Below are 26,872 nucleotides of genomic sequence, written 5' to 3' on the forward strand. Positions count from 1 at the left end.
GGGAATATAGATAGGCATCTCTTTATCTTCATGAATATTTGACGCATTTATGCCCGATGACACTCAAGGGCCGTTATCTAGATGCCTGCGGTGGAAACAGGCGGTCCTTACATTCATTATTCTTTGTTCGCAATGACCTGGGCAGCCCTCTCGGCCACCGCATACACCGTCGCTAGGGGGTTCGCGGGCGGAATCAGAGGAAACACACTGGCATCTACCACCCGCACATTAGGCGTCCCGTAAACTCGCAGATTCTGATCCACTACGCCTCCCTTCTCGCGTGGCAGCATAATCGCCGTGCCGCAGTAATGATGCGCTGTCTGCGCACTCGATCGCAGCGATTCCTTGATCGCACTCAGATCCATGGTCTCGAGATCGGGCGTCTGGAAGAATCTTCGCATGGCCGGTGCAGATGGCAGTTCCCGCGCGCGCTGAACCTGCCGAGCCATGACCTCTAGATCCAGTTCCTGACTGAAAAATTGTGGATCGATGGTCGGCTGGGAGTCCGGGTCCGTGGTGTTAATGTGAGTGCTTCCACGAGACAGAGGGAAACAGGGTATCACCACCAACACGCCCAGGTTGCCTGGCGCGACCATGAACAGCACCAGCGCCGATGGTTCGTCGGGTTGCTCGATCATCGAGCGGATGACTCGGTCGTGATCGTGACCAGATGGGGCTATGTGGGCTAGGAATTCTGCTTGTTCCTGCGCATCTAAGCGCACAAATGCCGTGGCTTGGATACCTGGCACCGCGTTTGTGGCTTCAGGGATGTCGCTCAACGGCACGGGCAAGACGTTGAGGACGTGGTTCTGCAGGTTTTCTCCGACGCCAGGACTATCAATCACCTGGGGAATCCCAAGACGATCGAGCACCTCTTTGTTTCCTACGCCGGAGAGTTCGAGCAGCTTCGGGGTGTGAAGGGCACCCGCAGCGAGGATCACCTCCTTTGTTGCATCTACAATGCGAATTTGGCCACCTATACAGACTTCGACGCCGGTTGCAACGGGCAGAGTGGAGGAAAGAGAGGAAAACACGATACGACGAACATGCGCCCCCGTCACAATCTCAACATTGGGCCTCTTCGCGGCTGGGATGCCATACTCCCCATCCGCACTGCTCCGAAGACCAGAATTGGGATCAATCACCGCTGAATAGTGGCGAGAACCGATCGTTTTCTTTTCCGATAGGAGGTCGCTCGCACATTCATACCCCTGGTCTTGGAAGGTGTCGGACCAGGCTTGAAGGAGAGCATGGTTTGTCTTTGTCGCCAGGACCGGGTAAGAGACCTGAATGGGCCCGGAGCCTGTGGTCTGCAGATTCACGTTCATTGCCTTACAGGTCTCTGCATCAGGCGCAGAGACCGTGTAGGACTTGTGCACATATGGAAGAAGCGAATCCCATGTCCATTCCGAGTTGCCCAGCTGGGTCCATGCGTCGATGCCGGCAGGTGATGGCGGCAGATAGGCCAATCCATTGATGGCAGCCGAACCTCCCAGGACCTTTCCGGAAGGAAAGTTTTGTTCACGGTGGTTAAAGCCGGGCTAGACTTATGATCAGAATGGCCATTGTGGCTTTGATTCACATTTACCCACCTGGGGCACCGTCTTCAGTTGCCAATCCAGATCTGAACCCTGCAAGGTCGGCCAAGCGTTTGGATCCTGCACTCGAGGATCGGTGGTGCAGTCTGGGCCACTTTCCAGCACAAGAATATGGATGTTGGGGTCTTCGGACAGTCGGTTGGCGACCACTAGGCCGGCGGTGCCACCGCCGACAATTATATAGTCGGCAGAGGAGGGCGGGGAGATCATGGCAATTGGTGATAATCACAAATGTCTTGGAAGCGGTCTTGTGCGAATCTCCTGCTGTTTCTATGCAACAAGGTTTACACGCTAGGGTAAAGAGCCTAGAAACCCTTTAATGGGGGCGTAAGCTGATCAATTTGTCATCTTCGGAGGCCGTCCGCTCCTATAGCCGCCGGACCTATAGCCGTTCGATCCTATCAAGATATTAGAAGGCAAGTCCTCCACGATTAGCCGGCTTGGCATAGCAGGTTATCGCTCTCTAGGGTACGAGATATCGTGCCTAAGACTACTGCCAACGTCGATCAGTCGCACCCCAGGTTCACCCACGATGCTCTGTTTCCCGAATTCGTAAAACAACCAACCTAGGGGGTACTGAGAAGCACTTCTGACATAGCGTTGGACTTGGGTTGAGGTCGTAACCCAACACCTGGCGTAGGGTAGATCCGATCTAAACCCAAACCTAAAGTTAGGTTTGGGTTGGGTTTAGGTTTTTGGGCTATGGCGATGTCTGTATTTCATTATTCTAGTGGAATATTAGGAATTGACGATAGGTTTCACTGCAATCTAGCTATCTGAATTATATACAAGGCGTAGCTCGAAGGGCTACGAATAGGGCAGAAATCAACACAGCAAGTAAACATCGTGAGATCAGGTGTGAGCCCGGTCAAGCACCGTGACACCTACCAAAAAAAAGTGTTCCCTTCATCAGAAGCGCATCCCCCATCAACACATTGGAGTCCCCCGCCGGGAGGCACTCCACACGCCGTAATCCGATCCCATACATATTCATCGCCATAGGCATAAACATTGTCAACACATTCCATCTACACAAATATCATATTAGTAGATATAACCAATAGATGATGAATAGTGAACAATGGGGCATATAGGTGCTAATAAATTTCGTAGGAGTCAAACTTACCAAATTGCCCGAGTTGCACTCGCACATATATAGGGGGTAGCCGCTTGGTCCAGGGCAACTTTCACCTTCAGTGGCACAGCCAGCGAGCGCGGAGGCGGAGAAGATAGTCACGCCTAAAAAGAGGGAGATAGAAAACTTCATAATCGCGGTGTATACAATAAGAATAGTTGAGGAATCTAAATAGTAAAATGAGAGGAAATTTCTACTTATGCTAATTCTCATCTTTTGCCCTGTTCCGCAGGATTCGTCTAGTCTGGGGTAGACCAATAGTAAATTGTGATCTTCTAGTTGGGGGCATGTCCTGGGGAATCATCCGTCGTCTTGAACAACGATTGGTGTTACTAGTAAACATTAGGTGGATGAATACACCTCGAGAGGGCCACTCTAACTTGAGTAGGTTAGTTTAGCCTCTTCCTTCGACATACTGAGCAACAGAATGTCGAAGAGACTTTTTCCCCTATATGTGCCGCATCCAAGTGAAGCTAAAGCCCTTGCATGCAACCACCGGCTCTTTTTATAAAGATGGAAAGGAGTGGGGAGAATGAAGTCCAAGGATATTAGCGCGGTACTTCGAAGGGTTTCAGACTTAAGCAATGCCACTGTAATTCATTGTGTTTTAGGTAGTAGTGATTTAGTATTATTATTGCCATACCATTATGCTATTAGCAGAATTTTATGTGTCAATATACGCTGTCTATATTTCTTCCAGCTCTCCTCATCTCTATCGCTAGTTCATTTCATCATCCTAGGCTTTGCCTCTCAACAACTATGGCTGACGTGCTTGTATAAGGTCATGATGTGGTAGGTTTCACTTCAAATTCACCAGTTTATCCACCACTTTCGCAACAGCCACAGCCTTCTCCTCACCGAATCTCTCTCCCACAATCTGCACACAGATGGGCATACCATCGACGAGATCAATATCATCTGAATAAGAGGTTAGCATGCCAAACACTCTGGTCCCATAGGTGGAGGAAAACTTGCACTGCTCATAATTAAACCGATCACTCTCATTCCTGACCTGATACCCCTCCCACTCAGCATTCACCCCATCACCAACAGAATCAAGGTTTCGATGTGCCGCCCCAATCGGAACCGTGAGAGCCGCGTAGTCCAACATGTTCCACATAGCCGTGTATCCTAGCCACTGGTTGCTCTTCACCCATGTCTTGGGCTTGTAGCCTACCCATGGCTGCACGGGCATTAGAAGGGCGTCGATGCGGGATGTGACCCATTGGTTGAGGAAGGTGGTTTCGAAGGCGACTTTTTCTTTCTCAAGCTTTATATATCAGTCAGTATGGAACTTAACAGCTATATATACTGGTGAGGATTTTACCTTCTCTCTCTCTTCGGTATTCAGTAGATCTTTCTCTGTGCCTACAACCATACCCTCGATCAAAGGCTCGTTCACGATCTCACACAAGTGCTTACAGTGACGACCGCCGTCGGCGAGAATGGCTTTCGTCCAGAGATCTGTGCCTTCCTTGTGGAGTGAGGCGTCCCACTCGATGACTGGAGCGATGTGTTAGAGAAGAGAAAAGGAATAAGGAGGTAGGAACAAACCTTCATGGCCGGCATCCCGCAACGCCTGAACAGTCTCACGCATCGCTCTTATAATTGGCGGCTGAGGTCTGACCACTCCATCATCAAATACAACGCCTAGTCGAAGCTTGCGGTCTGTGGGCAAGGCAGCCAGTTCCTTCCTCCATGGGATGGGAATAGAGCCTGGGTCAATTCTCCACGGTTGTGAAGCGAGTAGGTGGTCCATAAAATACTCCGTTGTCGCAAGAGATGTAGCCATCGGCCCCGCCACGGGTGGGACCATGTAGAACTGATTCAAACTGTAGAAGATACGTAAATATTAAGTCCCAAAGAATACCCATCTGGGAGGAGGAGGAGAAGGGGTGACTTACAAGGAACAATCCCACGGCACCCTTCCTCTCGTCGGCTTAATAGAATACAACCCCTGCAGCGCAGCAGGAATACGAATCGAGCCACCGATATCCGTGCCAATACCCAGCACGCTACCACCGGCTGCGATGAGAGCTCCTTCGCCGCCGGAACTACCGCCAGAGATAAGGGCACGGTTGAAAGCGTTCACAGATTGCCCGAAGACGTGATTGTAGGAGTCGGACATCTACAGAATCAGTAAAAAGTCCGCAGATAATATAGTTGACGGTACTATTTACCATCAGAGACTGCGGCACGTTCGTCTTGACGTACAACACGGCACCCATAGATTCGAGCAGCTGCACGACCGAGCTGGATGACTGCGCCGGTTTATTGACGAGTCCGACCCAGCCTAACAGATAATTAGTGTATTTTCCACTCAAGAGCATTGTTCTGTACATACCGACAGTACTATCCACGCCCTCAACGTCAAACCGATCCTTAATAGAAACCGGCACACCATGCAACGGCCCAACCACCTGCCCCGTCGTCCGAAGATGCTCATCTAACTCTCGAGCCCGAGTAAGAGCCCTCTCAAAAAAGATCTCCGTCAAACATTTGGTCAGTTGCTGCGCGATCGCTGCGCGCTTACAGAAGGCTGTCGTGAGCTGCTCGCTACTGACTTTCCGACTCGCGACTAAGGCCACGATGTCCTGGATATCAGTTGTATCTGTCCAAGCTAGCTCATCCGCAGTGAGGATTCCACTGGCGCGGATGGCGTCCAGGCTGTTGGAAGGCGGGTTGGCCAGGACCGAGGCGGGGAGGATCCAAGAGGGCGGGATGCATTCGTGCTGGGCGGCGCGTTTGCGGTGAACGTGGGGTTTCCAGTGTGGAATGGTGTCGGCGTCGATTGTCATGTTCGGGGAATTTACAGATGATGAAATAGAAGATGGATGGGTAGGAGGTAGGGGGGGAGAAAGAGGGAATGAGTTACTCATCATTCGTCTCTTATCATAACGTTATAGTTCCCCCGCTCCTTTGATCGGCACCTCGGGATTCTTCCGTGGGGATGACTGTGCGGAGTAGCCCGCCAAAGGGATAAGACATCGGGTAGATCATAGCTATGATGAGATCTCTCCTTATATCTGCCATTATTTGAACCGGACGTAGATGCATACGGGGTATGTACTACGATAGGCGTGATTCTTTTGAGCAATACACAAAGACCAGGAGGAATGAAGCGCGGAAGTCAAATGGACCAAAATCGATAAGTCATGAATGCAAAGTCAAATTCGCGAGTTCTTAAGTGATAAGCATAATCGGGAATCTCCGTGATAATATCATAGATACCTAATGTGATAGATATAGTTACAAGGCACTTCGGTGTCCACTATTTACACCGTCAGCAACATGCTGGCATTCTTATACCAGCTCAACAGCGGATTCTCCCCGTTCCGCGTCTCCGTGTCCTCAATGTACGCCCAGTGATGCACAAAGTCCTCATGACTCGTCACCTTGGTCAATTTACCCGTCACAGCGCGGTAGATGTCCTCAACTGTGTTGAAGTTCGTGGGGAAGAAGATGTCAAAGTAACCTTGGTGAACCTGTACGCAAGAGCCAGTCAGCTTGGAGAAACGACCTAAAGGAGATTCGGGGACATACGAATGGAGTGGTTACAGGAACCGTCTTCCGCTGGTATCGCGTTTGCACGACCGGTGCATTGAGACCCGGCACCGCGTCGGGCAAGGAACTGAAGTCGCTAGCGACCAGCCGATGCGCCGGGAAGAACTGGTTCAGAACGTCAAAGAACTGCATCAGTCGGGTAGGAATATATTCCGGCTGACTGAATTCCTTGCTGAAGGGCCCGACATTGCGCAGGCCACGCAACACACGTGGTCCTAAGGGGCTAGGGAACGGCTGGCGTGCTGCCGCTTGGCGCACGCGCAAAAACCGCGCGGCGACGGGATCCAGTTGCGTGTTATAGTAATCATGGAACTCGCCATCCGCATCAATGAGCACGCCGCCTTGCTGCGGCGCTTCCGTGCGGCAGTTATAGCGCACGGAATCATGGCCGAAATTGTCGAATACCTCCAACGCCAGGAAAAAGCATGGCGAGTGCACGTATGTATCCCAATCAAAGATGGACCGATTGATGATTTCGACATGGTCCCGATGACCTGCGGCATTGACGCTATCCAACAAGTTTTTGTACTGCAAGTCCGCCAGCGCAGGCGAGATCTCAATGATCTTAAACTTCGTGCGCTGATACACCTCAAAGTCCGTGTCCCGAATGAAATCCAAGATATTCAGCATCATCGTGCCATTGCCCGCACCCATCTCGTATATGATCAGGTCGTGGTACGGATACAGCGTCAGCTTGTAGTTCGACACCAGGTACCGCGCAATCGTCTCGCCATAATACGGCCGGAACAATTCTGTGGGCGTGTGCCATAGCTGCCGTGCTATGTCCGGTGTGGTTTCGTCCAGCTTATCCTCAAACTCGATGTATCGCTGGCCTAGTAGCCGGTGGAAGGCCGGCCCATCCTCGATATTGTTGAAGTCGAATGGCTCACCGGGGCTGAAGATCGTTGCATGTTTGGAGAAGTACCCGTAATGCGGATTGTAGAGGCTGTCTGAAAATCAAAGAATATGTCAGCTCCCACGCGCCCACGACCAGTGATCGTTCGACTCACCGTCGATGAACTCGCGTGTCAGCATCTTCACCTGCCGCGGCCGCTCTCTCCGATTGCGCAGCTCCTTGGCTGTGACTATCGGATATGACCAGTATTCCTTGTCGATGTCCTTGGGGATGTCCCCCCGTTTCGTCCACAGCATGCCATCGTCCTGTGATTTGCGTTTGTTCGGGGTGCGTCGCGTGAGAAACGAGCGGGACTGCGTGCGCGGCAGCGACGGGGGCTGCCGGCGCAGGGACTGGCAGGCCGGATGGCGGAAGAGTTGTCGAAATAGCTGAGTGAGGACGGGCGAGTCCATTGTTGGTAGGGGGGTGGAGAGAGAGACAAGAAGAAGCGTAGGAAGGAAGAGGGAGAAAGAAAGGGACCGCAGAACTTGGCCCGAGCTTCTTATCTTAGTTAACTGCATCGCTTTTGAACCTCTTGCTTCGCCAACCAACCATGCCCGACTCGCCGGTCTATATTGGCACTGCCTTTGTGGCTGGTGTCTGTCTTACAATTGTGTGTCGCGACTTGATTGCATCGAGTCGTAGCGAGACCGAGAGTACCACAGACAAGTCGAAGCCACCTGCGCGGGCTGGTCCCCCGGCCATTGTGGAGGGCATCGAGGGCTGTATCGGGAACACGCCGCTCTTTCGAATCAAGTCGCTTTCCGAGGAAACAGGGTGTGAGATCCTGGGTAAAGCAGAGGTGTGTATCCCATTGTATGGCAACTACACCAAAGCTGACACTTCCGTCCAGTTCCTCAATGGCGCCGGACAGAGCTCGAAAGACCGGGTCGCACTGAGCATGATTGAGATGGTACGACCGCATTGACATCCAACCATCCAGTTTTTAACTTGAATCCAGGCAGAGGAACATGGTATACTCGCTCCCCACACGGGCGACACCATTTACGAAGGCACCTCCGGATCGACGGGCATTTCACTAGCCACCCTAGCCCGGGCAAAGGGCTATCTCGCACACATGTAAGCCCTCGCATTCTCTACTCTGCTCACTCTCCTACTAATTAAACCGTAAGATGTATGCCCTCCGACCAAGCAATCGAAAAATCCAACCTGCTCCTCAAACTCGGCGCAATCGTCGACCGCGTGCCGCCAGCCCCAATCGTCGAAAAAGACAACTTCGTCAATAAAGCCCGCGCCCTCGCACAAGCCCACACAGCATCAGGGACAGGCCGTGGCTTCTTCGCGGACCAGTTCGAAAATGAAGCCAACTGGCGCGCGCACTACCATGGTACCGGACCCGAACTATACACTCAATGCAATGGACATATGGACGCCTTCGTTGCCGGGGCTGGGACGGGAGGGACCATTGCCGGTGTGGCGCGCTACTTGAAGCCTCTCTTGCCGCATATCACGGTCGTACTGGCTGATCCACAGGGTAGCGGGTTGTATAATCGGGTGAGGTATGGTGTGATGTTTGATCCTAAGGAGCGGGAGGGCACGCGGCGGAGACCGCAGGTTGATACGATCGTTGAAGGAATTGGGATAAATCGTGTTACGGCGAACTTTGAGGCTGGAAAGGAGCTCGTTGACGATGCGGTGCGCGTGACGGATGCACAGGCGCTGGCTATGGCGCGATGGCTTGTTGAGAAGGATGGGATTTTTATTGGGAGCAGTAGTGCGGTCAACTGTGAGTTTTCTTCTGGTTGCCATCGGGTCTTTCTTGTCTAACTTGACATTTACAGGTATTGCGGCAGTCAAAACAGCCATGAAACTCGGCCCCGGACACCGGATTGTCACGGTGCTCTCGGACTCGGGGTCGCGGCATCTGTCGCGGTTCTGGGCTAGGGCTGGGGATGTGGGTGGCGCTGTTGATACGAAGCTGGAAGACGTTTTGAATGCGCGCGATGAGGACTTTTAATGATCCTATGACATAGTACATGTGGTGTGATGATACCACTTTTTTTGGGCTAAGCTAGAATGTCATCTTCAAACGCTTCGCGGGCGATGGGCGCCCGGGGGATTTGGAGCCGATGCGGCTGCGAGCAGGACTGTCGAGGTGGATTGCCGACAGCTTGGAAGGTGAGGATGCTTGGCTGGAAATGACCACGATGTCATCTTCATCATCCTCGATGAGCTTCTCGAAATCGTCCTGCATTTTTCGGTCTTGATTTGGAGGACGCTCGATTGGTCCAATGGCTCGAGCGCCGACTGATTTCAATGGTTCCCGCATTGGAGCATCTGGCGTCGGCGCATCTCGAACTGGAAAGTTCCGAAGGCGTTGAGAAAACGTCGGAACCTGATCGGTAAAAGGCTTGAGCGTCTCGCTCGCAGGCTTCCTAGGGTTGGGCTGGTCCTGCCCCTGCTCATCCACCGCAGAATTCTCCATGCCCTCGTCATTCCAAACAGCATCCCCGACCCAGAGACGCAGCAATTCGAATTCGATCTCGGGTAACGACCGCTCTGGGAACTCAGCATGGATTTGCACCCAAGAGAGACCGCGCTGGTCCTTCAACCGAGCCAGTGTCTCTTGCTCTGTCTGTGACCACGGCGCAGAAAGAAGAGGCGGGTTCGCCCGGCGTTCGGTCCAGTGACGTTGGTTCCAAAGGTAGAGCTGCGTCCAAGTAAACCCCGGCAGCGAATCACTAATCTGTTTCCATTTTCGGCCATGAATGTGTCGCATGCGCGCGGTCTGCCTTGCTGCGTCGGGCGTCACGCCACGCTTAGGTGTGCTTGGGGATTTTGCTGGAGATTGAGCGTGGACGGTCTCGATTTGTTGACAGATAGGAGTATTGCCATGTACAGTAGGCGCTTTCAATGTCACATTGCTCTGTGTATCTGGTTTTTTATCTTCGGACGCAGCGGTTGGTTTGTCGAGACCGACTGTCTTGCCGCTGATGTGCGCACGATCGGCTTTCACCATCTCCCTCCTTCTGATATTGATCAATTTTGAAGGCGTCGGCGATGCCTGGTCCTCCTGCAATGGATCGTCGGATTCGCTGCTGTCAGGATCTGGTGTCTGTGCAAAGGACCAGTCACGCTTGTGCCTTGTTCGTGGCTTGCGCTTGCTCGGAGTCGTCCTGAGTTTCCCCTCGGTTCGCGGTCTACCTCGTTTAGGAAGACTCCACAAGGAGCCTGCGCCAGGTGGAGACGCAGAGCGAGGAGTGTTTAGAACAGGAGCAAAATGAACTCGTCTGGTCGTGGTGGGGGTTGAGAATTTGGCTTCGATGTCCGGGACTTGCCAGAGGGGGTCTTTGGGCTCCAAGTCTTGCGGGATGACAGGGTTGTCTGGGGCATTTGAGTCTTTGCAAGCCAGCGCAGAGTCCCACAACGAGTCGACACTATCCCTGTCGTCATCAGAGTCGGCAGCTTCTTGCGCAAGGCGGGATGGCACGTCGCCAGTCTCCGTCACCACGTCCCGTTCATTCTCGCCTTCTTCCACGCTTCGAGCCTCTGGGTCGTGGTCACCCGTATATTTGAAACCCGAAACAGCATCATGGAAGAGCCACTTCTGCGCCTGGTCACCCGTGTCGTCCTCAGCGCGCATCCCAACTAAGTGGCCATTGTCGATCACAATCTTGCCCGTTTCCAAGTCAATCTCATCGCCGACTTCGGTGAAGTCTTTGCCGTATTTGTCAAAAATTCTCTCGAAGATCGACTTGAGCCTCTGGTCATTACGCGCGCGTGCGGTGGGCAGGTCGAAGTCTTCGTCGACTTCGTTTGGGGAGGGAGAGCCGGGAGTGAAGGAGAGACGCGGGCGTTTGGCTGGTCTCTCCTGGGCGTCGTCCATGTTGAGAGAGGGTGTGTTAAGAAAGGAAAGGAGGGGTGTTACATCGAGAAGAGAAGAAGGAGGAAGTGGAGTGTTGAAGTTGTTGTTGTGTTGTTTGTCGCAGGGAGAAGAAGTCAAGCGACAAACAAACGCCGATCCCGCTTTCCCCAACTTCGCCTTATCATCAACCCGATCACGTCACATCATCATGTATTGCCAGAAGTGTCGCACACCACTACGGCTAGACGGCTCGCTGGAGTCGCTCAACCCAGCGGCTTTTGATTTGCTCGTCAGTGAGTGAAGCTTCACCAGAAATTTTGAAAAGCTACTAAGACTTTCATAGACTCGACAGGCAAGACCGTCCCTGAGCATGGCCCCTCACCAGCCCGCCCATCCTACCCACCCGAACGACGTGAGCTCTACGATCGAGTATCCAAACAAGCGACATCGCCCGTCTACAGACGATCCATCCCGGCCCCGCGCCGGGGCAGCCAGTCCAACCCGCCAGGGATGCCGCGCGGGGACAGTGGGAACATGTCATTCGTGATGTTGACAGAATCCCAAGTCGTGCCGCCGGCCGACACTCCCTTGCGACCCGACCGGACTAGACGAGCGAGCAGCGTGCAGACGCAGCAGGAAGATGTGTCCTACTCCGATCAGGTCGAGAAGACGACCCGGCTCTTTGAGATTATCTCGGCGCGCTCGGATATTGACCACCCGATCTGCGTGGAATGTACTGAGATGCTGGTGGATGCATTCCAGAAACGACTGACGGGCGCGACGAAAGAGCGGGATGCGTACATTTCGTTTCTGCGGAACTTGAATGCATCTGTGCCCACCACCGAAGAGCTCGAGGCCGCAGAGAAAGCGTTGAAGGGGAGTCTGGAAGCAGAAGAAGCGGGCTTTGCCGAGCTGGAAAGCTTGGAGCGAGAGAAGGCGGCGCTGGACGAGGAGATTGCAGCACTGGAAGAAGAATCACGGCAGTTAGATGTGGAGGAGGAGACCTTCTGGCGGGATCGCAACGGCTTTGCCTTGACGCTCTCTGAGTTCCAAAATGAACGGGATGCGCTGAACATGCGCTACGACCACGACTCCCAGCAGCTTGAGCGACTGCAACGGACGAATGTCTACAATGATGCGTTTTGCATCGGTCATGATGGATATTTCGGTACGATCAATGGACTACGCCTTGGCAGACTGGCCAACCCATCTGTGGAATGGCCGGAGATCAACGCTGCATGGGGCCAGACGGCGCTGCTCCTGGCCACGATTGCGGAGCGTCTTGGTTTTCAGTTTCAGGGTTACCGAATCAGACCCCTAGGGTCCACCTCGCGGATTGACAAGATCGAGTACCCGCAGCAGTCTGCGAGTCAGCCCGACACTGACAGCCCAAAAATCACGCAGTTGGAGCTTTTTTCTTCGGGTGATCTGCCACTCAATCTCCCCTGGCTCCACCGTCGCTTTGACGCGGGCATGGTGGCGTTCCTGGAGTGTCTGCGCCAGCTGGGCCAATTTGTCGAATCAACCTCTGCCGCAGTGGCCTCCCCACGTCGCGGTCAGGCCGCCGCCACCGCTCCGGGGTTGAAGCTGCCCTACGAGATCAAGCGGGACCGTATTGGCGATGCCAGCATCAAACTGGGGTTCAACCAGAACGACGAAACGTGGACGCGCGCCTGCAAGTACACCCTAACGTGCTGCAAGTTCCTGCTGGCGCACGCGAGCAATGTCGCCAGTGCCAGTTCCAGCAACTCCGCCGCTGTTGCGGCTGCAGCCGTGGCAGCCGCCGACCAGGTTCGCCAGCCGACCGCCTCCTCCGCCAAGAGCCGACCTTGAAATGTCAACCCCTGAGGCCGCATATTAATTAGTTGCTCTGCGACAACCCCTTTCGGGGCTGACCGGTTGCGCACAGCACTCGCGTGTGGGTCGGAACGGTCTGCTTACCCAGCCATAACCCGAATCCTGTTCTTTAACGCGCTGACGCACCAGGATCGTTGGAAGTGGGGGAGAGGTGTGTGCCATGCGACGATCCATCGTTCTCGATCCATGGTCCTCGAACCAGCGGCCGACTGACATCCTAGTACCTGCAGGCGAGCCGACCCGGTGAACGGTGGTCTGTGGGCCTAGGGTAGAGGCAGTGGCAGCTTTCTCCGCGAGATTTCGACGGGCGCGGGTTCTGGTGGGCCGGTGACCCACGCGGGAACGATCCTCTCTTTGGTCCTGTATGTACCATTCCTGACGGACCGATCGTCGTCACTCCTCCAGGAGGGCGCGATCTCCGCACGGGAGCAAGATCCGTTCCAAAAGCACTAGCGTATATCGAATCTGCACGCAGGAGTTACTAGTAGTGGTGCCCGATGGTACTTTTCTTGACCCGCGTAAAGTACGGTGGGTTGGTGCCCAGGACCTTTGGCCGGAAGCTCTCCGCGACGACCGCCAGCGGCGATCACTGCAGCATCGCCCAAGAGAGAAAGAGTCTCGAGTGGCGCCTGACGTGCATGGGCCAGGGGGAAGCGAGGAAGTTCCGGCCGAAGGGGAAAGGATATGACCGGGTACTTTTGACTTTGGGAGCGCGTAAGACGATCCGCGGACCCAGCGCAGGAATGCCAACAAGGGGGCTGACAGACTATTTTTTTTTTGACAGCGGCATGGTTCCAACAGTCAATCGGAGCCACGACGGTCGGCGCTCCTCCAGATTCAGACAGTCGAATCCCATCCCTCGGGATGGTGGCGCTGCGATTTCTGTCAGGGAGTTTCGGCCCGCTCCCGACATGCACGAGGCATAACCGACGGGATCAGAGACTCCTGCCCCGTTAGGAGTGGCTCAGCGGTCGGCCCTCGCATGGGGGGAGGACAAGAGGCAGCGGAAAATGCACCCCCGTGGCCAGTGCGCCGCACGCTATGGAATAGCGCCGCGTCGGCTGTGCAGTAGTACTTTCGAACCACCGGCCAGACCGACGCGCTGCTGGCCTCTCATGCGCCGGAGATAATCTCCCCGTGCGCCGCCGTTTGACGATCAACAACGACGATGACTCCACTGGGCCATCCTGCTGATTCGCCCGCGGAAGCAGGGGTTCGTGCGTCCGGTGCAGCTCGCCGCAAAGAGAAGTCGAGATTCCTGGCCCGAGCGTCTAGATCGGAGGTTGCCTGACTATGCGTGATGGCGCATTCTTCTGCTTATTATTGGGAGATTCTGGACCCTTCAGATGTATATCATCGTCCGTGGAGGGCCAGATAGAGACACCTTCCACCCCCTCCGAACCATGGACCCTCATCCTCGACCGGCGTCGCTCACGCTGTCGCCTCAGTCACCTCCACTCCCTCATCCGTCTTCCTCATCCTCCATCTTCCGTCCCCGCCGGTCGGAAGACTGGCAGAACTACCGCGAGACGATCGAGCAACTCTACCGGAACGACCAGCTGAAACTGCGCGATGTGAAACGCATCATGGAGCGGGATTACAATTTCTACGCCTCGTAAATATGGTCTTCCGCGCCAAGATGGTCCGCGCCTAACTCCTATACAAGAGAAAAACAGTATAAAGATCGCTTCGCCGAGTGGAATCTTCGCAAGAACCTGAAGCAGAAAGAAGTCCACGTCATGCTCCGCAAGCAAAAGAGGCGCGCCGCCCAGGGCAAGCAGACGGCTTTTCGGCTGCACGGTCAAGTCGTCGACAAGAAGCGCATCACTCGGTTCGGCCGGAGGTACCCTGATGTGTGGAATCATGTTCAAAAGACGCCGGCCGAGAAGCTGAGTCCGGAGCCGGGTGTGTTCCGTCTCTGGTTTTGGAAGCAATCCACTCATTCTGGTATAGAAACCCCGTCTGATATGACATATTTCACCCCCGAACCAGCGGAGGAGTCGTCAGCGCCCATCTCCCCCATGACCGAGGTGCACTCTCCCACTCCCCGGGACATGGGACCGAGTCCCTTCGATTTTGGTATTTGGATCGATCCTCCCTGTTGGCTGGATCTGGGTTAACGCATCTCCAGAACCGTATCTACCAACCCAACCCCGTCTGGACTCCCTTCCCGACCTGGTCATGGGCGACGACCAAAGCCTACCACCACTATCCATGCATCCATCCCGCCGTTCTTATCCATCACTGCTCCACGCAGCACAACCGCCAGTACCGATTCCACGAACGCCAACAGCAGCAGCAGCAGCAGCACTCGGCTCCGACGAAGATGCCGAGGGCGAACCCGAGACGCATCCCGAAGAATGGAATCGGCTCGAATCATTCCAGACTCGTCTCGAAGGCCTCCAACAAACTCTCGATCTGACCATGTCCAAATGGGCACGCGAGAACGATCCCAACCAAGAATTCGGCCATAACGGCCACGAGGGACTGGGGATGTGATTTCCTTTCCTTCTGTGCCAACCTTTACCTTTCTTTGTACATTGCCTCTTCCGAGCCTTCTAGGTTCTGTCTTTTTTTGGTCTTTTTCCTAGGAGTCTTCCTTGTCGCCTTCCGGCACATGCATCCAAAGACGAGGAGAATAAATCATAGCATGGGCGTTTCATCGATTAAACCGGCTTTGGTCCCGAGCACTACTAGACTGGGATATCCATTTATTGTTTTTCTGGTCGTTCGCTTGGTTGTGTGTGATCATGGCGCTTACTCTTCTTCTCGACTAGTTTTTTGTCCCTGCCTTGTCTCTGGTCTTTTTTTCATTCTGGTCTATATCCCCTTGTCTTTATTTTTATCTCGTGCATGCATGCATCAGCGTCAGCATATCCGCTGTTCTTTATTTATTTTCATTTAGATGTACTAGCTGGGTCAACCCCTGGGTTCGGGATTGGAGCTAGAGCGTCTGTCTGTGTATCTGGATCTCAACCTACACTACTAGTACGTTCTCTTCTATTATCTATCGCCGGCTTCGGCTCCGACTGCCTCACCGAGCTTTCGCCGCATAGTAATAGCAAAACTGTGGCTTGAACTACTGTCAGGGCTATTATTAGATATTAATTCAAATCAATCCGGGCTCTTGGGTTTGGGGCTGCTGTATGCGGAGTACAGTAGGTGCAAATAAGCGATCCACTCGTCCATGGAACGTCAAACGCTATTTCTGACATTCAACTCTATCTCCGTACCTTTTACTTCTTACCTTGTACCTTTGCGGGCTCGACTAGTCGCAATTCGAACAATGGCTCTAACTACATGCAATAGACTCCAAATATGTTATCAGATTATCAATGTGTAGAATCGTCTATCTCGTAAAGCGCCGTTCAAAACAATACAGTTTACCACATTCACCACACACTAAGAACCATGCCCCCCTCACTCTTCTACTTCCTTGCCCTGTTCTGTTTTCTGAAGCGTATCCTGCAACTCCTTTACCTTCCGTCTCGTCTTCGAATACCCGGCAATGCCCGCAAGCATAGCATAGGATTTACTCATCGACAGGCGGGACATATCCACGCCCTGATTCTGGAGAGCGTGGTTGAAAGCGTGGAAATTGGCCATTGCCGGTTGATAATGTCCACTAGTTGAACAAATCACAATTAGTATTGATTAAGCAGATGGTGGAGGTGATGAAGAGGATATCCTGTACCTTAACGGTTTCAGGCTGCGTAGCTGTCCTTCGCGGACTTTGATCGTCCCCGCTGCGGCGATGCGACCCCCGCGGAGGAAGGAGGAGTGTTGGAATGTGCCGTGGTCTTTTATCCCGATGTATAGTCTGAAAGACGTGTCTGCGACCTGGATTGCTGGGTGTTAGCATTCGTGGATGGTTAGTTTGGAGGGTACCCGTACAAAGATCCACTCTTCTTTTTTTGATGGCTTGCCGACGAGACGGTTGAGTATGGCTGCTGGATGAGCCAATTTCGAGCCCATTTTCTTCTTTTCCTGCTTTCCAGCAGTATCGTTGGACCCAGTCTCATCCTGACTTTCCCCCGACGATGACACTGACGATGACGCTGACGATGAGTCCGAGGAGGAGGACGTGTCCCCCCTTTCATTCCCCCTAAACCGTGGCGCCGGATCATCAACAGGGACAACTCCCTCCAAGGAATCTCTGAACCGTTCCCCATCCGTAGTAACAAGCTCCCCATTCTTCGCCCACCTGAACCGTCCCGCCCTATCCACGCTGACGAGGTACTTCCCGCGTTCCTCACGAGACAAATACCTCACCTGTTGCCGTTCAAGACGTTCCCGCGGACGCTTCTCCAAGGAGACATCCCGTCCATCTCCGTAATCCAGCCAGTAAAAAAAGTTCTGGGTCGTTGGACTTTTCTTCCATTCTGCGTGGTAGGCGCGCAGATTGCTGCCGTGTCTGTGTTTGAGGTCCACCATTTCCAGGAAGTATTTAAGGTCCATTTGTTTGGAAATTTGGGCTGGTAGGATGTCGGGCCGTGGTACAGACTGGTCATCTTGAAGGTGGTCTTGGGCTGATTCGTTAGAGTTGTTGTTGCTGTCATTATTGCGGCCGGCTTGCATGGCAACGCTGACGGCCCGCCGCCATTTCTGGCGCGCTTTTGCGGTGTCATTTCCCTCCTCGCTGGAGTGGGAAATGTCATCAGACGTTGTCAGGTCGTGAAGCTGAGTCCATTGAATATCTTTCAGTGCCTAACACTCAGATATCAGCCCTTCTCATCCTTTCTTCTAATCACCAAGACATATAAATACCTCCGTCCATCGAGTAGAAGGCGATAATCCCAAGCCGTTGAGTTCTCGTCTCGTTCGATATCCACGATAGACCCTCTGCCACTAGTTATTCACCGTTATCATCACGAATTCCATGGAATGATACCTGAATTGTCTTCGCAGCCTCTTCCTTCCCCGTGACGTCATCACTACTTTCTGTGGTTTGCGACGCTGCGGTGACCGCATTTGGAATTACGACCATGAGGAGTGAGTATTCAGATCCAGAAGAATGGAAATTAATGGGGTTGGGAGATAACAGGGATAGCGGGGGGCCGTGGATATGCGTGGAAGCAGAGCGTATCCAGGATCATGCATTGCTGAGAGTTGGCCTAAATAGGAATAGCGGCCCCTGTCCAATCGGAGGGTGTACGAGAGGCTCTTTACAATTTTCTACAACGAGAGATATTCAATGCTCGCACCCATTCCATTCCATTCACCATGAAGAGTAGGTACTAGATATATGTGGCAGTCAAAGAAAATCAGACAAAATAATAAAACCATCGCTAAACTGAAATAATCCAACACTGACAACCTGAAAAAAGTGGGGATATATAAAGATCAATGATCCATAGGTAGTAGGTTAGGAGACGGATAAAGAAAGTCTATGAGTAGAAAGTACTCTTTTGGAAACTCTCCGGCGAGATATCGCCCATCTTGCCCTTAAGTTCTGGCTTTTTCTCATCGGCGGGCTTGGACAGCGAGGACATGCTCTGTGCGCGGCCTTCGGCGGCACCATCGCCCTTCATCGTGCTGGTGCGGGTGGCAGGCTCGCTGCCTGTCGTGATAGCCTGCTGTGCGGTGCGCCGCTGGATGGTTTCAAGATATGGGCCGGGCAGGTAGCCGACGCGGCCGTCTCGGGCGCGGCAGCGCCACCACTCCGAGGCGTTGCCCATGGGGTCTGATTTGCTGAGGACGGCGACGATGTCGCCTTTCGCGACGGCAAGGTCAATGCCGTTGGCATCCTGCGACTCGGGAGTGTAGTCGTACAGCACGCGGCAGAAGTCGAGTTTGGAGGGATCCAGTGCTGCGGACTGGGGCTCGCCATTGGGGCCGACGAGTTGTTGGCGGCGGCGGGCTTCTGCTTCCTGGGACCGGGCCAGGGCCTTGATGAGCTTGCTCATCAGATAGGGAAGGCCGAACACAGCGACCAGGAACATAAAAAATGGCTTCTTCGATGGCTTGGGCGGTGCCGGACTACCGTCGGGTAAAGTGGCGGGCACGGAGCGACCCCCCATGAACGCTGCAAAGGCAGACGGCGTCAAGGACGTGGCGTCTGCTGGTGGAGGACGACCGGTGAGTTTGGCAAGCAGGGTACGGAACCACCGAATGATAGCAAAGATGCCCAGAGCCGAGCCGAGGGTATTGCGCAAGTTACCGAATTGCTCAGCGACCGAGATCATGGCTGCAAAATCGTCAATATTTTCTCGCACCCGGAAAGACGAAAGTACATACCGAAGAAAGATGAATGTGTAGCCATATAGGTACTCTCCAGCATCTGCGCAAAGCCCCCAAACGCGCCGACGATACTCTCGATCATCTGGAACGTCGCTTGGGTGCTCTGGCTGAATGAGTTGGTGAGACTGTTGGGATCATTAGGATCCTGGCCTGGCATGCCGCCATACATGCCTCCCATTCCGCCCATCCCGCCATACATTCCGCCCATACCACCGTAACCGCCCATCCCGCCGTACATGGAGCCCATTGATCCAAATCGGGAATACGGTGATGAGTAACCTCCCATCCCGCCGTAGCCACCACCGTAGGGGCTAGCACCGAAGCGGGAGGCGCCGTAGGGCGAGTAGTTGGAGGCGGTGTTGTTGACGACGGAGTTGAGGGTGCTGGGGCGGGAGGGGAGGTCGGGGACTGCTGATGATGTGTTGGTTGTGGGGTTTCCCGCGGAAGAGACTGGATTGGTGGTAGTCATCGCGGTTGAGGATGAGGGGACGCCGGCAGTGGGAGCGGTGGAGAGTGTGTTTCCTATTTAAGTTTGTATTAGCATGAGGGTTGCTGTGTCTGGGGGTATTATCACCACCACGATGACGAGAAATAGGGACATACCCGCAGCAGCGCCAGCCCTTTCCCACGGCTTTGGTGGCGATACCGACGCCATGAGGAGCGATCAGCGACCGGGCATCGAGTGTCGGCGATGAAAGGAGGAAATGGAGAGAGAAGGGAGCGATGGGGAGATGGAGGAGAGTGGAGCGGATGACGGAGAGAGGTTGAGGAAGAGGAGGAAAACGGACTTCATGTGGGCGGAGAGGAAGATGCCGAGGTCGGGGTTGGCCGAAGACAGGGACGGGACTATGGGGAAAGATGACTAACCGAGTAAATCGCAACTAACGAGTACGTAAAGAGTACATAAGGGATGGGATTACAGACGTGACTATGATTATTTATTTCGATTTCATTATTATTACTGTTATTTCGATCTTCCCGTTAATTTACTGCTCTCTTTATCGTCGTGGTGGTGGTGTGCCCGTTGGCTGGTGGTCGGGGGTGGTGGCAAATCCGGACAGAGAATTCAGACGAGGCTGGACGGACCCTGAATAATCCATCTCCGGTTCCATACGGCGATCTTATCTTGTACATGTGTAACCTGGCGCAGGAACTCTTCAAATATTAAGTTGGGAAATAATTAACTATGGAAAGGCAATGCCATCTCCTTGTATAACTAATAGCACAGCAAGATATTGTGATTTTAACTCGAATGCTAGTATATGTATAGCCTTGTATTGATTTTCTTAAAGAAATGCTTATCTTCACTATAGTACATTCTAAGCTGGTGACAGTACGCCTTTTGTAGGAGTTCCGCCTTTCTGTTTCCGAGTGGTTCCAGATTCCCACCTGCAGGTGTATCTTACTGAGTTTGGCCTAGATAGGAACAACTGTCCGACCTCATAAACCTCCTAGATTAGTATCTAAGCATACCTCCATGGTTATTTCGCAAAACAGGGAGCTTCTCTCGTCTTGCATATACGCATTGTGGCCAAAGAACGCCGTGAGGCAGCCAACATCACTGCCAACCTTAAACCGATCCTTGAGATTATCGCAGAGCGCTTCTATCATCGGTTATTTATACTTCATCTCCAACCGATATGATTGGGGGAATCTGGATACTTCGAACTGTTGCAAGTTCCTGTATATATCCTGGGTCGTGCGCTCGCTGCTTTCGGCTGCACCAGCAATTCGAGAAGTGGCTAGTGAATAATGACTTTGCCATATTATGAATGAAACGTAGCTTCATAGGGATGAGGCGGCCGCGTATACAACTTTGTTTAGCGCAAAATATGGTTATCCCACGTCGTGCAATTGTTCTGGGGGACAGAGCACTACACACTATGTATAACTACAAGCTACGGGCTGTGGGTCCTGAGGTACTACACCAATGGTTATATGAGGACCAAATCCGAACCCGAATACGAGTATGATCCGCATTCAATGACCGTCCCTTGAGCATAACCCCTAATCACTATTAATCAAGTCCAGCTTTTGGGACTTGCCAATGAACGTGGCCATGTACCTCAATTTACTGTTGCCTGAATCCACAGTGTACCTTTCTACCTGGGGCGCAGCCTAGTTGTGGAAACTACATGGGCTTAATGCCCACGTTTGTATGGAATTCAACTGGCTGGGCAATGATGATCCGATTGCCGGTCCTTCTGATCACCGTTCGCGATACTGGAACCGGACTCGGGACGAAGGGCCCAAGTTCCATTTAGTACTAGTACGTATGGTGAAAGGGAGAGCTGGCACGGCCGCGATGACTATTAAAGTCGGTCAAATCTTCCCTTATTTTTCGATGAGCGCGAAATTTCTCAGGTCAACTCATTCTGATTTATGCTCAAGACAATATGAAGCTTCTTTTCTTTGCCGGATTCTCTCTTGGGAGTCTTGCATCTGCTAGCTCCAGTGCCTCGGCTGTCCGAACAGGCTCAATTAGCACGCCTTCTGGCACTATCGAGATAACCAAGGAAGAACAATGCGCCTGCAGAAAGCTTCTGAGGTCTTTTGCAAAGGATACTATTCTCCCAGGGCAAGCTAATTATACGGAACAGACTACAGATTACTACTGGGACGTTCGAGCAGATCTGTCCCCGGCATGTGTCTTTGTGCCTGAGACGGCCGATGCAGTGGCCAGTGCCATTGAGATCTTTAGTTCGTGCAATGCCCAGTTTGCAGTTCGTGGTGGTGGCCATATGAACGTGAGTCGTCATAACAGGTTAGTAGAATGGGATAATTATCTGACCGTCACATTTAGTATCCGGGATCAAACAACATCGACGGTGGCGTTCTCGTGGCCTTGAGCAACCTGAATTCATTCACTGTGAATAAAGACTCGATCGACGTCGGTCCCGGCCTGAACTGGTACGATGTATACACAGCCCTAGAGTCCCACGGACGAGTCGCCATTGGTGGTCGAATGAAAACAATCGGCGTTCCTGGCCTGACTCTAATCGGGGGCTTCCACTATTTCAACAACAAGTACGGATACGCGATGGACAACGTCGTCAGCTATGATGTTGTTCTTGGCAATGGCACACAAGTCACTGCTACAAAGGATTCACATCCCGATCTATTCTGGGCACTCAAGGGCGGTGCCAATAACTACGGTGTTGTTACCAAGTTTACTCTGAAGACCTACGATGTCCCCAAAGTCACTAGTACCATTCAGATGTTCAACGAGAGTGCCTTCCCCCAGTTCTTCGATGCTATGTGCAACTCTGCCATGGTGGACGAAGAAGGTCCCACTGCGGCGGGTATGATCGCAACAATCTCCTATAATGTGACTACGAAAGTGGCTTCGGCCTCGCTTCTTGGGGTTCAGGAGGGCGTTAGCATGCCGCCGTCCAAGTTTGTCAATTTCTCTAGCATTCCTGCGACAATGCGGATGAATAACGTCACCACAATGGGCCAGTGGTCTTCAAAGCTTGATTCGCCGAAGCAAATGTTCCGGTATGTTGACTTCAAACCCAGCTTCTTCATTCATTCTTATGTACTGACAGTCCATTGCCAGTGTCATGTTTTCTCATAAGACCATGAAGCCTGACTCCGATACCATCCTCTCCATATACAAAGCCTGGAAAGCTGCCGTTGGTCAAATCTCCGATGTCGAAGGTCTGTACCCGACTTTCGTGCTCAACGAGATTACTCCTTCCTCGCTACGGGTTGCCAATACCAATGGCGTTGGCAATGTCTGGGGCCTTAAAGCAGAGCCCTTGATGAGTGAGTCGAGTCCTTTCTAAATCCTAGCAATGCAACGTCTGTCGAGCACATGGACTAACGGTGAATTCTACCAGTTTGGCAATTCAGCACGGGGTGGGCTCTAGCCCAGGACGATCTTCGCGTGGAAGCTTGGTCTCGGCAGCTAACTGAGCACCTCCACGCCATCAATCAGGAGAAGGGCATCGCGTCGGAGTTTATCTACATGGGTGATGCTGGTGACTGGCAGGATCCTTTTGTAGGGTTTCCCGCGGAGAACGTCAAGCGTATGCGTGAAATTCGGGCAGCTTATGACCCGAGCAAGGTGTTTTCTCGTTTGAACTGGGGTGGATTTAAGCTGGGCATGTGAAATATACGTAGTGCAGAAACTTATCGGATGTAGTGTATGGAATTCTTTTTGAATTCACTAATACCTTCGAAACCAACCCAAAAAGCCAACCCTCCAAAACAAAAACGCCCTAATGTGAGGTACTATATACAGACAGGCACAAAATGCAAAATCATAATTCAGAATGCTTCTCGCCCTCCGGAACATGGACAGACCGTGGCGTGGGCACCTGAATCTTCCACTCGCGCGGAGGAACCGGCAGGCCAAGCCAGTAGTTCCATAGTCGATGACCTTCGGATGTGCCGATATGTAACAGCGTGTTCGGCAGCCGGAACCAGCTCCTCAACACATAGGCGAATGTATCACGAAACATCGTGTACTCTGCGCCCAGAGAATCGAGGAACGTGGCGTCTGGCTTGCGAGGAGGCCGTTCCCACGGCAGGCGGCCACCCTCGTAGATCCCGTCAGCGTAGACGAACTCCTCCTCGTCATCCTCATAATAGAACACCGAGCCGCCGTCCCGGAATAGCCGCTTCGGCTTCTCCTCTTTCGTCTCCTCCTCCTTGACCTGCTTGTGGTTGTGATTATGCGTGTATGGCGCACCACCGTGCAGTGGGAAAGCCTGGTCATGGCCCGCCACCAGGGCGAGGTGGAAGCTGCGCGCAGCGGATATACTATGCGAGATCCGGCCGAGGGTGTTGATCAGCGCCACGAGCTCAGTCCGACGCAGAGGAGGGTTTTCGCCGTTCTTGGTCTCGTCGTAGTCAAACAGCACCTTGAGCGCCGTGCCGTACCCGTTCACCTGCACCTTGCCCCACAGCCGACACTTGTCGCAGCCGACGCAGTCCATCAGTCGACTGACGTTGCGGAAGCGGTTACGGAAGTCTTCTTTCAGAGCGATCGAGTCCGGGTCTTGGAACATGAGCTCCTCGTCGAAGATCTTGGGGCGGTCCGCTAGCGCGTTGGTGAGTTTTGCCACCCGGGCTTTGGTCTCGAGATCCTGTGCGGGGTCGCTGGTGCAGAAGGTGTAGTTTTGCAGGTGCTTACGCAGCTTGGCGACGGCGCGCGACACGAGCGCGTAGTTGAAGTACATGTTGGAGATGCGCTCCGGGTGGTCGTGTAGCCGATCTTTGTAGCACTGCATGTTGGGATGCCATTCTCCGGTTGTTTGGTTGAGATAGTCCCAGCAGAGATGTGTAGAGATGGAGGCATGCATGCCGCTGATGAGGCGATGGAAGACCCGCTTCTCAAGGCACTCGTTATCCAGCGGGAGGCCGTCCAGCCGCTGCGACTCCTTCTGGAGTACATTCCGGAAATCCGATACGGCCCCGCCCATCCCAGGGATGAAGAGCGATTGCTGCTGGAGCTCGTCGGCTTTCATGAAGCAGTTCTCTCGGTAGATGGCGTCCCAGACCTGATGTGCCCCTTCCCCGGAGTATCCGGTGAATCGCTCTGGGTTGTCCACCAAACTCACATAGTCCCCCTTACCCGCCGACCCTTCGTCTTCGGGGACACAGTAGTCGCGCTCGTCGCATTCATCGTCATACTCGACGACACAGCTCTCGCCGACATCCTCGCCCAGCATTCCCTGCAGCGGCCGTTCTTTCGGTCGTTCCGCCTGGATCTGACGGGGTGGGTGGTTTGCTTTGGGCCCTTCCAGCTTGCTCAGTTCCTCCGCGCGCCAGATGAGCGGGATATCTTCCTCGGATTCGATGGTATTGACAGAGCAGGCGATGTTGCCACACATGCTATTCGCGTCGGACCAGAAGGGACACTCTGTATTGAAAAGGTTGAGGCGGTAGTAGGAGAAAAAGTCTGTGTCTTGGGTGATGGAGTGGAGGAGAGTGTAGATCTGGTCGTTCGTGGTGTCGATGGTGCCGTACGAGACACACGCGTCAGAGACCATGGCCCTTGGGTCGAGCTAGACGGGTCAGTTGAGGGCAAGGCATGGTGAGAGACATACTCACCGCACAGGTGTCATCTCTGGAACTCGGCTGGTGGGCGTGGGTGACGCCTAGGAAGGCAAAGATGGCGGCATAGAAAAGCTCCGTTGTGGCGCGCATTTTGCCTGGGCGCGATCTCGATCGCCGAGATATTCTAGTTCTATTTGGAGCGAACCAGTCGCACAATATCAGTCTGGGAGGAGAGAAAAACAAAACCACAAGAAGACAGAAATGTATGTAAGTAAGAAGTGAAAGAAAAGAGAGTCAAGGCGAGAAAAGAGTCCAGGTGGCCAATAACTAATCAATCGGACGATTGCCCCTAACATGACAGTGGCAGAACCTGATTGGCCACCCTATACTACGGCCACCCACTCGTGACACTATGAATCATGCATGATCCATACAGCGATCGACATACCTGCGTAGGTAGAGAACTATCAGTTAAGACCGAAACTAGAACAACCGCTCGCCTCCTTCCAGATCATGTCCCATCTCCATCTCATGCACTCTCTCCCTCCGACTCGCCACCAAATCCCGACCCGCCTGATCCAACACCGGAGCATCCAACAACGCCTCCATCCCCAATGTCCTAGCCACAAAAACGAAGATCGTCCTCTCGGCCTGGGGCGCATGCCTTGACAACCCATGATCATCGCCGGGGAAAAGCCTCATCTCCCTCTTCCCCGTAGTTCCATACGAATTAAACAGCGCCTTCGAACAACTCGGCGCCAAAACCCGGTCATTCTCGCCATGCAGCAGTAGCAACGGCCGCGGACTGAGCTTGCGCACGCCGTCCGTGTTGGCGGTTTGCGATGCCACCGTTGCGACGCCGACGACACGGACGGGCTCTGTCGCTGCTACCGTGAAGCATGGGCTTCCGCCGAAGGACCAGCCCACTACTACGAAGCGGGAGGAGGTGTACTGGTCGCGGAGGTAATCGAAGGAGGCGCGCATGTCGGAGACGCAGTATTCTGTCTGAGCTGGGGAGCGGTAGTCTAGACGGATGCAGGGGACGGAGAGGAGGAGGGCGAGTTTGTCGGCGAGTGAGGGGTAGATTCCTATATACCAGAGTTAGTTGATATTCAATATGTTTATAGGATGAGCGATGGACCAGATGGACCAGAAACACCACCTCCAGCGCCTGAAACAAGCACCACCGCCGCTCCTCGCGCCTCAGTAGCGTTGTAGCTTCTCGGCTCGTGGAGGATGGCGGGAGCTTCATGGTCGAGCGGATCTGAGACTTGGATATTGACGTGGCGCGCGATAGACGGCTTGATAGCCTGGCGCTCAACTTGGGGTGGGTGCAGGGGGCCGAGGGATTGCCGGAGATGGCGTTGGACTTCAGTCATGATGATGATCAAGCAGGTTCGAAGGTGTGTGTGCAATGACAAAAAGGATAGATTGATCTATACAGTGATGGGGAATATAAGGGTAGGGCTCAGGTTCATGGAGATAATCGATTTGGATGCGGGTGAGGCGCGGCGTGTCGATTTGAGCATCGGAGCTGAGCTCAGGCTGACGACAGGTGTGGCGGGTAGAGGCGATGAGGTTTGCATCATCTCGAGATTTATGCCTTGTTGGGGAGGCTGATTTCTATTATGCCTCTTGATTACTGCTAATTCTTCGGTCTGGAAGTCTACAGTTTTAGAGGAGTAGAGTTAAACAACCAGATGAGGTTGATTGAAGTTCAAACAAAACCATTTACTCTAGATAGGCTGTAC

At 53.3% G+C, this 26,872-nt stretch overlaps 13 protein-coding genes across 13 annotated transcripts; 5 read left to right on the plus strand and 8 right to left on the minus strand.

The window, feature by feature from the left end:
* Nucleotides 1-116: 116 nt before the first annotated feature.
* N7510_002425 (GMC family oxidoreductase) lies at nt 117-1,808 on the minus strand (the record flags this gene model as incomplete). The annotated part of the gene is made up of 2 exons (XM_056974352.1): nt 117-1,541; nt 1,593-1,808. The coding sequence occupies 2 exons, from the start codon at nt 1,806-1,808 to the stop codon at nt 117-119; spliced, it is 1,641 nt and encodes a 546-aa protein (XP_056839469.1).
* Nucleotides 1,809-3,532: 1,724 nt separating this feature from the next.
* N7510_002426 (uncharacterized protein) lies at nt 3,533-5,531 on the minus strand (the record flags this gene model as incomplete). Its single annotated transcript, XM_056974353.1, has 6 exons — nt 3,533-4,003; nt 4,061-4,236; nt 4,288-4,565; nt 4,638-4,861; nt 4,914-5,026; nt 5,078-5,531. The coding sequence occupies 6 exons, from the start codon at nt 5,529-5,531 to the stop codon at nt 3,533-3,535; spliced, it is 1,716 nt and encodes a 571-aa protein (XP_056839470.1).
* A 477-nt stretch (nt 5,532-6,008) lies between these two features.
* On the minus strand, nt 6,009-7,605 carry N7510_002427 (class I SAM-dependent methyltransferase; the record flags this gene model as incomplete). Its single annotated transcript, XM_056974354.1, has 3 exons — nt 6,009-6,218; nt 6,277-7,247; nt 7,308-7,605. 3 exons carry the CDS (start codon nt 7,603-7,605, stop codon nt 6,009-6,011), a joined length of 1,479 nt encoding a protein of 492 aa, XP_056839471.1.
* Nucleotides 7,606-7,745: 140 nt separating this feature from the next.
* N7510_002428 (putative cysteine synthase) lies at nt 7,746-9,170 on the plus strand (the record flags this gene model as incomplete). Its single annotated transcript, XM_056974355.1, has 5 exons — nt 7,746-7,994; nt 8,046-8,105; nt 8,154-8,272; nt 8,326-8,939; nt 8,995-9,170. The coding sequence occupies 5 exons, from the start codon at nt 7,746-7,748 to the stop codon at nt 9,168-9,170; spliced, it is 1,218 nt and encodes a 405-aa protein (XP_056839472.1).
* Nucleotides 9,171-9,224: 54 nt separating this feature from the next.
* Nucleotides 9,225-11,039, minus strand: N7510_002429 (Myb-like DNA-binding domain protein; the record flags this gene model as incomplete). The annotated part of the gene is made up of 1 exon (XM_056974356.1): nt 9,225-11,039. One exon carries the CDS (start codon nt 11,037-11,039, stop codon nt 9,225-9,227), a length of 1,815 nt encoding a protein of 604 aa, XP_056839473.1.
* Nucleotides 11,040-11,226: 187 nt separating this feature from the next.
* On the plus strand, nt 11,227-12,851 carry N7510_002430 (beclin 1; the record flags this gene model as incomplete). Its single annotated transcript, XM_056974357.1, has 2 exons — nt 11,227-11,311; nt 11,362-12,851. 2 exons carry the CDS (start codon nt 11,227-11,229, stop codon nt 12,849-12,851), a joined length of 1,575 nt encoding a protein of 524 aa, XP_056839474.1.
* Nucleotides 12,852-13,372: 521 nt separating this feature from the next.
* N7510_002431 (uncharacterized protein) lies at nt 13,373-13,801 on the plus strand (the record flags this gene model as incomplete). The annotated part of the gene is made up of 1 exon (XM_056974358.1): nt 13,373-13,801. The coding sequence occupies one exon, from the start codon at nt 13,373-13,375 to the stop codon at nt 13,799-13,801; it is 429 nt and encodes a 142-aa protein (XP_056839475.1).
* Nucleotides 13,802-14,278: 477 nt separating this feature from the next.
* On the plus strand, nt 14,279-15,374 carry N7510_002432 (Clr5 domain-containing protein; the record flags this gene model as incomplete). The annotated part of the gene is made up of 4 exons (XM_056974359.1): nt 14,279-14,490; nt 14,542-14,780; nt 14,829-14,954; nt 15,007-15,374. The coding sequence occupies 4 exons, from the start codon at nt 14,279-14,281 to the stop codon at nt 15,372-15,374; spliced, it is 945 nt and encodes a 314-aa protein (XP_056839476.1).
* A 921-nt stretch (nt 15,375-16,295) lies between these two features.
* Nucleotides 16,296-17,862, minus strand: N7510_002433 (IQ calmodulin-binding motif protein; the record flags this gene model as incomplete). The annotated part of the gene is made up of 5 exons (XM_056974360.1): nt 16,296-16,500; nt 16,570-16,715; nt 16,770-17,582; nt 17,643-17,723; nt 17,767-17,862. 5 exons carry the CDS (start codon nt 17,860-17,862, stop codon nt 16,296-16,298), a joined length of 1,341 nt encoding a protein of 446 aa, XP_056839477.1.
* Nucleotides 17,863-18,262: 400 nt separating this feature from the next.
* pex13 (peroxin PEX13) lies at nt 18,263-19,770 on the minus strand (the record flags this gene model as incomplete). The annotated part of the gene is made up of 3 exons (XM_056974361.1): nt 18,263-19,062; nt 19,113-19,637; nt 19,719-19,770. 3 exons carry the CDS (start codon nt 19,768-19,770, stop codon nt 18,263-18,265), a joined length of 1,377 nt encoding a protein of 458 aa, XP_056839478.1.
* A 1,741-nt stretch (nt 19,771-21,511) lies between these two features.
* N7510_002435 (FAD-binding oxidoreductase) lies at nt 21,512-23,229 on the plus strand (the record flags this gene model as incomplete). Its single annotated transcript, XM_056974362.1, is given in 4 exon segments — nt 21,512-21,862; nt 21,919-22,653; nt 22,664-22,883; nt 22,958-23,229. 4 exon segments carry the CDS (start codon nt 21,512-21,514, stop codon nt 23,227-23,229), a joined length of 1,578 nt encoding a protein of 525 aa, XP_056839479.1.
* Nucleotides 23,230-23,380: 151 nt separating this feature from the next.
* On the minus strand, nt 23,381-25,271 carry N7510_002436 (ER oxidoreductin; the record flags this gene model as incomplete). Its single annotated transcript, XM_056974363.1, has 2 exons — nt 23,381-25,129; nt 25,176-25,271. The coding sequence occupies 2 exons, from the start codon at nt 25,269-25,271 to the stop codon at nt 23,381-23,383; spliced, it is 1,845 nt and encodes a 614-aa protein (XP_056839480.1).
* A 333-nt stretch (nt 25,272-25,604) lies between these two features.
* Nucleotides 25,605-26,500, minus strand: N7510_002437 (uncharacterized protein; the record flags this gene model as incomplete). Its single annotated transcript, XM_056974364.1, has 2 exons — nt 25,605-26,209; nt 26,263-26,500. 2 exons carry the CDS (start codon nt 26,498-26,500, stop codon nt 25,605-25,607), a joined length of 843 nt encoding a protein of 280 aa, XP_056839481.1.
* Nucleotides 26,501-26,872: the final 372 nt, after the last annotated feature.

Source organism: Penicillium lagena (genome assembly GCF_028827675.1).
Source record: "Penicillium lagena strain IBT 129212 chromosome Unknown utg000001l_segment0_segment0, whole genome shotgun sequence".
In the NCBI taxonomy this organism is placed as follows: Eukaryota; Fungi; Ascomycota; class Eurotiomycetes; order Eurotiales; family Aspergillaceae; genus Penicillium; species Penicillium lagena.